Below are 12,804 nucleotides of genomic sequence, written 5' to 3' on the forward strand. Positions count from 1 at the left end.
GGGAGGGGGGGGGGGGGGGAACTAACTAACCAACCAACCAAGACAATCCATTTCATGAGACTCGGGATGAGATACGTACATATATATATATATCTGTGTGTGTCTATATATATATCACTGAAGGCGTCGTCATGGATATGCCAGCAACCAGCGTCACACTTCAGTTCTTACTCTGCTCTGAAGCTCCTTATATATAGAAGAAGCAGTGGCTTGGAGAAGACTCTTTAATGGCTTCAGAGAGCAGAGCATCAAAACCATTCCCCGAACTTCATACTTCAGGCGCAAGCAATCGCAGAACCCATCATGGTACACCCTCAATCAGTAAACCTTTTGTTTGTTACTCGCATTCCACAAAAGCCTCCGCCAATTCTCTTCTCGACCAAGAGATTACAATCTATCCATCAAAAATCCAAAGGAATGGCTATATTCAACCCTTTGGTTTCGTGATTATTGTCGACGAGCCATCTTTTCGGGTTATAGGGTACAGTGAAAACGCGCGGGATTTTCTGAGCCTTGACACCCCACAATCAGTTCCGAGTCTGGAAGAGTGTGAAGCCCTCGAGATTGGGTCCGACCTTCGGAATTTCTTCACCCCATTTAGCGTGCTTCAGCTTGGAAAGGCATTTGAGGCTGTAGAACTGTCACAGTTGAACCCCATTTGGGTTCGTTCTGGGAATTCGGAGAAGCCTTTCTATGCGATTCTGCATAGGATTGATGTCGGGGTTGTGATTGATTTCGAGCCTGCCAGAACAGAGGATCCTGAGCTGTCCATTTCGAGGTGGATGCAATCTCAGAAGCTAGCGGGGCGTGCAATTTCGCGGTTCAAATCATTTCCTGGTGGCGGTATTAAGCATTGTTGTGATATTCTAGCTGAAAGTGTCAGAGAACTTACCGGTTATGATAGCGTAATGGTTTATAAATTTCATGAGGAGGAGCATAGTGAGGTTGTTGCTGAGAGTAAGAGGCCAGACTTGGAGCCTTGTATTGGTTTGCATCATCTTGCTTTTGATATTCCTCAGGATTTAAAGTTGATGTTCAAGCAGAATCGAATTAGCATGATTGTGGATCGCCATGAAACTCCTGTTCATGTGATTCAGGATGAGGGTCTTATGCAGCCTTTGTGCTTGATTGGATCAACCCTTCTTGCCCCACATAACTGTCATGCCAAGTACATGGCCAATATGAGATCAACCGCTTCATTGGCTATTGCAATTGTAATAAATGGGCATGATGAAGAAATTGTTACTAATTTTACCTCAATAATGAGGCCATGGGGCCTAGTTGTTTACCATCATACTTCTGCTCTATTCATTCCTTTCCCTTTGCGCTGCACATGTGAATTCCTAATACAGGCCTTTGAGCACCAACTGAATGTAGAGCTTCAATTGGAATCAGTATTACTGGAGAAACAAGTTCTAAGGACCCAGGCTGTGTTGTATGGCATGCTGCTTAGGGACTCTGCCGCTGGTATTGTTACTCAATCCCCAAGTATTATGGACCTTATGAAGTGTGATGGAGCAGCTCTGTACTACCATGGAAACTACTACCCCTTAGGTGTCACCCCAAATGAGTCTCAGGTAAAGGACATTATAGGGTGGTTGCTGACCTTCCATGGAGATTCAACAAGTGCTGATAGTCTGGCTGATGCAGGCTATCCTGGAGCTGCCTCTCTTGGTGATTCAGTTTGTGGAATGACTGTTGCTTATATCACAGCAGAAGATTTTCTATTCTGGTTCAGATCCCGTGTGGCAAGAGAGATCAAACCGGATGGTTCAAAGGATTTGGAATTGAATGAAATTCGCTCTGTGCAGCTTATCCTACAAGAATCAATGAATGTTGTTGAGCATAGCAACTCTAAGTCTGTTGTAGATTCCCAGCCTCGGCATCATGAGTTGACAGGTGTGGATGTTCTAATTTGGACAGCAAAGGAAATCGATAGATTGATAGAAACTGCTATTGCTCCCATATTTTCCGTAGATGTTGATGGACGAATAAGAGGGTGGAATGCTAAGGTTGCGGAATTGACTAGACTCTTAGTTGAGGAAGCTGTGGGAAAGTCATTGGCTCATGATCTTGTGCATAAAGAGTCCAAAGAAAGTGTAGATAGGCTTATTTCTCGTGCTTTAAGAGGTAGCCTCTCTAACATACTATTTTTCAATTGGATTGACATGCAAGTCTTTCAATCTTTTAAATGTCAAAACTCTAGTAGTATACATAATGATTAAACATGTACTAGAAGCTGTGCTGAAAATGACACCTAATCACATCATCAATTCAGGCCAAAAAAAAAAATCACATGATCAACTGAAGAGTGAGGGGAAAAAATTCCCAGGATGAATGTAATAAGGTTTCCAAGCTCTTCTGCATGTCTAATCAATAATCATGCAATATACACTGAACGGATCCTGAACTTTGAATTTTACCCCTGGTTGTTTCCTATGCCAAAAGAATTGGCTAATGCAATCGATGCCTCTTATAGATAAGCTAGGTAAAATATTCGTAGTCCGATGCCATTCTCTTGTGGCTGCAATCAATCTTGTGTGCATGAGCTTGAAAGCAACCTGCTATCTGCTATTCTGCTTTAAAATATCTTGTTTGTCTATAGAAAAAATATAGCTTTGATGGCTTGATTTTAATTAGTACAGGTGAAGAAGATAAGAATGTTGAGATAAAAATGAGGACCTTTGGCCCACAAAAGTATAAGATGGCAGTTTTTGTTGCGGTGAATGCTTGCTCCACCAAGGATCCCATAAATGAAATCACTGGGGTATGCTTTATTGGTCAGGATGTCGCTGATCAAAAAGTACTAATGGACAAATTTATTCACTTACAGGGTGACTACAAGGCCATAGTACATAACCCGAGTCCATTAGTCCCTCCCATTTTTGCGTCGGATGCTAACACATGCTGTTCAGAGTGGAACATTGCCATGGAAAAGCTTACTGGTTGGGTTCGTGGGGATGTCATTGGGAAATTGTTGGTGGGAGAGGTTTTTGGTAATTTCTGTCAACTGAAAGGTTTGAATGCCGTAGCGAACTTCTCGATTCTATTGCACAATGCACATGGTGGACAGGATACAGAAAAATTCCCACTTTCATTCCTTGATCGGCATGGAAACTTTGTGCAAGCTCTTTTGACTGCACATAAGAGGGTTAACCCCAATGGTCAGATTATTGGGGTTCTCTGCTTCTTGCAAACTGCAAGTCCTGAACTTCAACAGTCTCTTGACGTCCAGAGGCAAATGGAGAAAAATTGCCTTGCTGTGATGAAAGAATTAGCTTTCATTCGTCAAGAAATAAAAAATCCTTTGAGTGGAATACGCTTTTCTAACTCTCTTTTGAAGGACACAGAATTGACTGATGATCAAAATCAGTTTCTTGTGGCCATTGATGCTTGTGAGAAGCAGATGTTCAAGATAATACACGATGCGGGCCTGGAAAGCATTGAGGACAGGTGAGATTCTAAACAAACATTTTAGATTGTTGGTTTATTCTGCAAGACAATTAGAGCTCTAAAAACTTTTCTTTAGCCTCCTTGCATGGTAGCTGGAGCATTTTAGTGGGTGCTTTTCTTTCATCTGACAACATTCAACATCTTCGATTCTTCAAGTGGTCAATCTTAAATGTACCAACTCAGACAAAGCACATGTAATGCATAATTGCGACCAGAATATAAAAATACCGACTTATCTCACTGTGCCATGTTAGTGAAATTATACACTACTCTTTGCAGACATTTGCTGCTAACCTTATCTCAATTACTTGCTTTGATTTCCTTCTAAGCTTCCTATGTCAATCTTATAAAGAGAAAGGTAGTATCTTCTTTTCATTTTTTTCTCTTGGGAGTTAGGTCCTTGGAGCTTGAGAAGGAGGAATTCCTTCTTGGGAATGCCATAGATGCAGTGATTAGCCAAGTGACTTTATCGCTGAGAGAGAGATATTTACAATTGATTTGTAATATTTCTAAAAAAGTCAAGAGACTAGCCGTTTATGGTGATCAATCGAGAATGCAACAGGTTTTGGCTGATTTCTTGTTAAACATGGTGCATTATGCTCCATCTCCAGATGGTTGGGTAGAAATTGATGTTGATGCTAGATTCAAGAAAATTTCTGATGGACTCACACTTCTGCATGCTACATTCAGGTATATTGGCAATATTTTTAAATTGCTTCATTATTTCTTTGCTCTTAACAATGTGATGATTTCAACCTTATTTATTTGCTTAGCACCATAATTCACACTGAAAGTTGTTGTCAACTAAGAAATTGTTGAATTCATCATTAAAATTTGGATGATGGTGTGAGAACAGCGCAAAATTGGTTTGTTTAGAAAATGTGGACAACATTGTCAGAATAAATATAAACTAGAGTCATCAAAAAAAGTGTGTTTAAGCTTAAATAAATACAGTAGACCCTGAAAAAAGAGGCTTGTTAGATATTTTTTCCCCTTATGTTCCTTCAAAGCTCTGCATTTTCTCATAGAAAGTGATTAACAAAAAAGAGATTTCAAATACTGCTATTTTAGCTAAATACAATTTATTACTCCATTCTTATCTATATGCATCTATCTGCAAATGATGTCCCATTTCTATCCCTTGATTATTAACTCTGTTTCGTTTGTGTGAAGGATGGTATGTCCTGGTGAAGGTCTCCCCCCTGAACTGATTCAAGACATGTTCCATAGCAGTGAGTGGAGGAGTCAAGAAGGGTTAGGGCTAGGAATGAGCAGGAAGATCCTGGGGCTAATGGATGGTGAGGTCCAATATATCAGGGAGGCTGAAAGATGCTTCTTCTTGATTGTGTTTGAACTACCCTTGATTCGTTGAGCCCTTAAAAGCTTCTTGGTAAGAACTATTAGGTATTTAATAATAAGGGCTAATCCAAATTCATGCATTGTCAAATCCAAACGGAAATAGCTCTCCTAGTATGTTCCCCCCCCCCCCCAAAGTTCAAACACTATCCCATATTGATGCCTAGATACTTCCATCATCATATTGTCGCACTCTGTATGCTCACCCAACAGGGTAAGCGACATGTATTTGAGCAAGCAGTTATGTTGGTGCATGTTAATTTGCTGCTAAACGTAACCTTAAGCTTCTATGATAAATGATGAAGTTGTGGGAGAGAGGAGATTCTTAGGTGGACTAATTCTCATGGAAAATTGTACCTTGCATGCTTGAATGTGTTTATGGTGTCATGTGTTATGGCTCAGTATGTTCTTGATTCCGATCTTTTAACTTCACTAATTAAACTACGCATGAAATATATGTGAAGATGTAAAATTAAAAAAAAAAAAAAAGAGAGAGAAAAGAAGAGTGATTATCATATGTGAAGTTAATTAGATGGTTGCATAACTAGAGAATATCTTTCGTCCTTGCAACATGCATGTTTGAATAATTACTCGGTGTCCTTTTCGGCGAAGAAGCTTATTTGACGATAATGGGCTTTTTGTTACCTACGCTGCTTTCTCTTTTCTTCCCGGTACTTTCTTTTCTTCCCGTTAGAGCCAATAATATAAGCTGGACTTGTGAGTTTAATTTGCCAAAAATAAGGGTTAGGGCTATCTTTTCAGCAAACGAGTTTTTTAAACCCGTACTGTTAGGTCCTCAACCTACAGCTAGATAATCTGCATTTATTTTTTGTTTTTATTTTTTTTTAATTTTATTAATTATTATAATTATATTATTATATCTTATCTTAAAAAAAAATTTTAAAAAATATATTGTTTATTTGGTGCTTTCAATAGGCATTTGAAGAAAAAATAAAAATTTCATTATTTTTTCGTATGTTGCATAGGAAAAAAATATATTTAAAAAATAGCATTTAAAAAAAAAAGGACAAATGATGTTGGCGTCCATCTTATCTTACTAAGGGTATATTTGGAATTAGAGTGATGGCTCCTAAATTAACTTCTCTACTACGAAAAGCTAAAAAAAGTATTTCATGCTTAAAATATACTCTTCCGGGACCCAATTATTGAGTTAATTTTGATCCTAAATATAGGACCGATTCTCATATTTCATTTTTTCTAATTACCCCTATGGATACTTCTTTAACCATAATCAAATAGAAGAGGAAGAGAAGGTAATCAGCAGGCCGAATAATTATATTTTTTAGGAAAAATGTGTCCACATGTCTTATAATTAACTAACTTATCTAATTTCTTTATGTAATCAAATTAATTAAATGGATCTTATATTAAAGATTGGAGGAGTATGTTTTGATTGGGTGTGAAAGTAAATGGGCTTTGCTTAAAAGCAACTTTTCTTTTCAAAAGTTCCATCTTATTGCTTTCGGCTTCTTCATTGCACGTTTAAATAAGTGGAGCCCACAAATGTCAGTGCGGGAGGAGAGAAAATGCTTTATGAGTTGGTTTTTAACATTAAAGAAATTATTTTTTTAAATAAATAATGAACCATTTAAAAAAATAAATTTATTATTCTTTACTATTTACTATCATATTTATAAAATCTATGGATAGTTGAGAAAAAATTTCTATTAAAAACTTAATTGGTAAGAAGTAATTGATAAATTTTATATGCTAAGTACAAATATTATACATATAGAATGCATGTATTACGATTCAGATCTTTCTCGGAATTTATTTTTAATAGGAGGGCTTTTTCTCTTTTTTTTTCTAAATTTAAATATATTATTTTAGTTCTAATTATTCTCAAAATAACACTTTTTTTTTTATAATTTTAATTTTAATTATTCTTAAACATTATTATTATAAATATATAATATAAATATATACTATTTAATAATTTCATATCCTTTTCAATCATTTTACATCTAAACCTTTTTTTTAATTAATCATCCAAATAAGTTTTGGTTTCTCAAAATGACTTTTTAACAAAAACCAGTCCAAGCATAAATTACATTGCACTACCTGATTTTTAGCTAATCTATTTTTGTAAAAGTTAAGTTAAATTAAAAAAAAAAGTAACTTTTTATACTGCTAATTCAAACACATCCTAAAAATGATGAGAAGCGGCTGCAAACGAACGTTTTTTTTTTTTCAGCTTTCACTGTTTAGGCAGCTACCACCCATACTTCCAATGGGCCTATTTGGAACAGCTTATAAGTAGTTTTTTAACAGTAATTTACAGAATATAAGACAAATATGTGAGATGAGTTTTCTTTCAATTTACGTGAAACATGTTTATGGAAAAAATTTTAAACCCTCCCAAACAAGCCCAATGTTTTCTATTCAACCAGAGACTTCTCCTGGCTTTCATCTTCCTAGATTTGGGGGTATTTGGCTTACAATAAAATCACTTTTTAAAGTGAGATAATTCTTTTATATATTATAAAATTACTTTAAAAGTCATAATTTAATTTCCACCGAAACACTTTTATGCCACCTTTAAGCACCGTTCAACTTTCAGATTCTTTTCTTCCACTTACTTTCCTTTTCCACTTTCTCCACAACCACCTTCCACCTCTTCTTTTGTCCGCCTCGTTCCTTCTCTCTCTTTCTTTTCTCCACCTTTTTTCCTTCCTCCTCCAGCACTCGCTTAATATTTCCCTATAAGCTTCAACTGTCTTAAAACACAATCCTAAAGAGTTAGTTACATAGTGACTAAATACCTTCAGAGTGTCCCCATAACCTTTATTATTAATAACTGAAAATTGAAGCTCTTGTTTTTTTCATGTGGAATTTGCTAATATTTGTGTGTGTGTGTGTGTGTGTGTATTCATTCCCCTTCATGTGGAGGCTGAAGCTTCTATAGGAGCGCCTAACCGCCAACGGCTTTCTTTACTCCCTTTGATCCACCCTTTTTCATTAATTCTCCTTTTCCATTTATTTCTTTCCTTCTCCATTTATTAATTTCCATGCACAAAAAAGACAGATATGAGTAAAATTTCTATGCAAATTCAATTTTCGCCTAAAAAATAAATTTAGATTAAAAAAAGTGTATGAAATAAACTAAATAGGTATAAAATATTTATAAATTTAGATTATACACCAAAATCTATCTCCAACTATGTACAAAAGTCTTCAATATGAAAGTCATTGGCACATAATTAAAGATAGATTACCCACGGTTGAGGAAGAGTTATGCCTGTTAAGAATGATTGCACCATCTCAAAATCATGAAATAGAGTATGAACTCAAATGTTTGAAATCAGATTTTATTAAACTCATATTCAAATCATTATGAATCTATAAGAACTAATACTTTAAACTGAAGAAAACTATAGAAACACAAAACTACTTTCAAACCACATGAAATTAAACTAAAGATCCAAACCATAAGGATCTACAATAATATTAAGCTTTACTTGGAACATAAAGTTGAACCTCTATTCCTTCTCCTATCTTGCTTCTATATATATGTGGGCACCAACAGCCTCATTTTATTCTCTTTAACTCGTGGGGTTCACCCCTTCTTATGAGTAGCTCTTGTTCTTAGCAAAAGTCAATCAAGTTTATTGAATGCAATCAGCTTCCTTTGCACTATAAATACTTCACATTTATTGCTTGGCTTCCCACTACAAGAAGCAAAGCAAAGGAAATATTGTGGTTGAGTATTTGCTTGTTTGATCAGTTAGTGACAATGGGGAGATTGAATCATAATACGTTGGAGGGCTTATTGCTTTATTGCTGGCATTGGTTATAGGAATCAGAATGCCACGTATTGGAGGAGGCATTGGATCTGCTGCAGGAGGTATTGGGTGCTGGAAGAGGGTTTGGAGGTGCTGCCGGAGGTGCTGCCGGAGGTGTTGAGGAGGTATTGGCAGAGCAGCTGGTGGTGTTGGATCAGAATTCGGTAATGCCGCCCAGGGCGTTGGTTCAGAGTTGGATCTGCTGTCAAAGGTACCGCAGAAGGTGTTGGTTCAGGTGCTGGTTCTGCTGCACAGGGCATCGGTAAAGGCATCGGAAATTCTTACAGCGGGGCGGCTTCTAATTATAAAAATCCTTGTCATGTTCTCTCATACCTCCAAGTATTACCCATGCAAATGGCAGATGCAAGCTCAGTACCGTGCATCCTGTATATCAATGAAATAAGTGTGGCTTTAGCCTTTTTCTTCTCTCTCTCTCTCTCCCCCTCTCTCTCTCGTCTTTGCTATATTCATCTATTAATCTGATAATTAATTTAATCATCAATAAGTAGCCTAATTTGATTATTTTGATTTTTACAAGCAAAGTGAGATTAATGCTATCAAAACACCGCAATTAGTCATCAGCATATGAAAGAAATATCACTGATATATATTGCATGATGCATATGAAATATAAAGGCAAGCTTCTGGTTTAAACATAGTCATATCAACTTTAAGAAAACCTCACTTATATAATAAGAATCAGAGGCACGATTAAATCCCTTATGAGACTAAGAATTGAGACACAAACTAGTAAAAGCACAAACATATATAGTGCCTTTCTATAAATGTGTTGGAATTACGAGCTTGAGAATTATCTAAGACTCTAAGTACATAGTTTCAAATAGTTTAAAAGTACAGATCATCATAAATTAGTATCGAGTCCTCCATGCAGACACGTACGTACATTAATTGGAATCTTCGGACGACAAATTCATTATGGACAAGTTTCTCAACGAGATCAATATATATATATATTATATCTTAATGCGATCATATCTCTGTGTTGTGTAGTTCATCGCCAAGCAAGAGGCCAATCCTTACCATCAACGAAATCGACAGATACATGAAGGGTTCGGCTTCTTTTTTAATTTACAGTAAGCTGTTCAGCCCATCTAAGTCGTTTAGTTGTATTAGCTCCACAGGTCCAAAGTTGTTTGTATTCCCCATGTCAATGATAGGTTAATATATATTCTCATATTAGTCATAATTTGAGTAATTCTTTTGTTAATTGATTTGGTCCCTCTCTATAGAATTTTTAAGTGAGTAGAGTGGCAGAGGAAGATAACGAGAAAGGGAAATATACACCGTGTGGACCCCGCATAGTTCAAGTGGGCCTCAGGAAGAATGGTGGCTGAGATAAATAATTGATGAAAAAAATGGCTTATCATCACCACCTCTAGACTCAAATTATTGTTCAAAGCCGTATTAATTAAAAAAAATCTTTTTTTCTTTAACTTCGTGTTAGCTGATTCAGATGCAATATATCATATTGGGATTCATGCATAAGCCTCTCCAAGTGAATTGCAGTTGAGGCTCCCTTTTTTTTATAACAAAAAATTTAGATAAGTTGGGTCTTGAGACTCACTGGATCAGGACATATTTTCAGGTTTAAAAAATACTTATAAAAATACTTACACATCGTTCTTTATGAAACACAACATGTGGCTTAAAGCTTTGGGCCGCATGAATGGGGAAAAAAAGAGGAGGAGGTGAAACAGCCCAGCATTGATGGAGAACAAGTTCTATGAAAGTGGAACTTCAAGAGGAATCATTATTATTGGACAAGCACAAGTTCTAAGGACCCAGACTGTCTTGTATGGCACGCTGCTTAACTAAGGATTCTCCATCCATGAAGCCTTTATGCGTGGACATGCAGGAAGTTTTGTTAGTTGGTGCAACACAAGGGACTTGCTTTGAACTGTCTTCCTGAATGTTTGTATGTGTAATTTTTTTTGGTTAACTTTTTTTTTTCACTTGTTTTATTTTCTGTTGCTGGGCTTCACAGCCACTTACCTTGGTATGTTAGTTGTTGATACTTTTTTTATGTATCATTTTATCTAATATTAATAAAATCGTCTATTATCGAGGGAGAAAAAAACTAGGGACTCTTCATCCAATTTTATCTTTGGGTGGATATGCAAGTCTTTCAATCTTTTAAATGTCAAAACTCTAGCAATAAATATAATACTACTTCCAATTCTTAATATAAGAGCCAATTGACCAGTTTAAGGAGATTAAGAAAATTAGTTAAATTAATTATTTGTAATAAATAGGTTTCATCTTTTCTAAAATATCCTTACTGATCATGTATATTAGCTAGAACTACCATTTGATAAAATTTTTAACATATACAATTACTACAAGGATTACCTTAAAAAAATAAATAAATATGAAAGAGAAAGTAGATTGAGGTTTTATATTTAAAACCAAATTGAAAGTCAAACCAATTTTCATATTAAAAACTAGAAATAGTGTAACTAAGCGTTTACTAGAAGCTGTACTAAAAATGACACATAATCACATCATTAACTGAAGGAAGAGTGAGGGGGGTCCTGAACTTTGAAATTTATTATCTCTAATTTTATATTGGGGTTTTCTTCTTCTTGCAAAACTGCAATTAGCGCTATATATAGAAACCATTGTTAGCCTCCTTGCTTGCTTGATAGCTTAAGCATTTAGGGGGAGGATAACTTTTTGACATTGTATCAGTTCTAATTCTAAAGGATGACTATGGGAAGTCCTATAGGTTTCAACCCTAATTTCACAGAGTCTTCTCAAAACATTTCAGTAGAGTCAAGTGCAGCTTCCGCACAGGATTCCCAGGACATTTGAATCTACACTTCATCCAGGGGTGTCAAGAAAAACCAATCTTGGTCCTCACTTAATAATCAAGCTTTCAGATTTTGTGTTTTTCCCATATGTAAAATGATCAAGAAGGCAAGCTATTCTGCTAAGTACACAATCTTAAATAAACTTACCTTGACAAAGCACAAGTAATGCATAATTGCAACCAGAATATTAAAATATGAATTTACCTCACTGTCCCATATTAGTGGGATTATATATATTTGCTTACTTGCTTTAACATCCTTCTCTGTAATCAATGTTACAAAGAGAAATGTCACATCTCTGACTCTTAATTCATTTTTAAAACAAATTTCTGATGGAATTACTCTTCTGCATGCTGCGTTCTGGTATATTGGCAGTATTTTTAAATTGCTTCATTATTTCTTTGCTCTTAACAGTGTGATGACTTCAACATTACGTATTTACTTAACACCATAATTCACACTCAAAGTTGGTGTCAGTTAAGAAATTGTTGAATCTGACATTAAAATTTGGATGAATATTGGTTTGTTTTAGAAAATGTGCACAGTACAACATTGTCAGGTTATGGTGTGAAGGATATGGTCTGTTCCATGGTAGTGAGTGGAGGAGTCGCGAAGGATTAGGGCTTAGCATAGGCAGGAAGATCCGGAAGCCAATGGATGGTGAGGTCCAGATATATGAGGGAGGCCGAAAGGTGCTTCTTCTTGATTGGGCTTGAGCTACCCTTTCGCCCTGGGACTTTAAAAGTTACCCACTCGGTACTCCCGTCCTTCGTACTGATAAATTAATTAATTTGAATAGATTAAAGATGTTAGTTAAATTAATTAATATAGTTAAATTAGTTAATACGATATATTTTTTTAAAATACCTCAAACATCTTTCTTAATGTCCTTCATCTCTCTCTTATTTTACTGTTATTGATAGAATATCAATAAGATTAATTTAGAAAAAAATCGATAAACATATGAAATAAGTCTTACATATCAGACCAACATTAATTCTCTAATTAAATCCTACATTAAGGATAGGACACAAGAACAGGTATAATTTTTGGTTAACCATGATTTTATTTATAAGATACATTTAAACAATATAATATATGAAATTTTAACCATTTTTTTCATTTTTGCTCACATTAATTACATGTTATATCAGTGCATTAATTACCTTTCTCTATTTCTATTTTTTCACTCTCTCCCTCTCTCTCCATATATAAATAAAGTTTTTTTAAAAATAAAATAAAATATATTTTTTACACATTTATTGCCTTTAATTTCAATCAACTTTTTTATCTATGTAATTCTGTTATTTGTATATTTTATATATAACATTGGAGGGAGTGTTTGGTAGAGTCTTATTTTT

General features: G+C 35.4%; 1 protein-coding gene across 1 annotated transcript; it reads left to right on the forward strand.

Annotated features, from left to right (window-relative positions):
- The first annotated feature begins 227 nt into the window (after window positions 1–227).
- On the forward strand, window positions 228–12,159 carry LOC114713111 (phytochrome B-like). The gene is made up of 7 exons (XM_028897693.1): window positions 228–2,130; window positions 2,646–3,453; window positions 3,546–3,647; window positions 3,850–4,143; window positions 4,627–4,756; window positions 8,627–8,776; window positions 11,989–12,159. Exons 1-7 carry the CDS (start codon window positions 228–230, stop codon window positions 12,157–12,159), a joined length of 3,558 nt encoding a protein of 1,185 aa, XP_028753526.1.
- The last annotated feature ends 645 nt before the right edge of the window (window positions 12,160–12,804 follow it).

The sequence above is a fragment of the Neltuma alba genome, unplaced genomic scaffold (genome assembly GCF_004799145.2).
Source record: "Neltuma alba isolate B1F8T4 unplaced genomic scaffold, ASM479914v2 tig00011418_pilon, whole genome shotgun sequence".
Lineage (NCBI taxonomy): Eukaryota > Viridiplantae > Streptophyta > Magnoliopsida > Fabales > Fabaceae > Neltuma > Neltuma alba.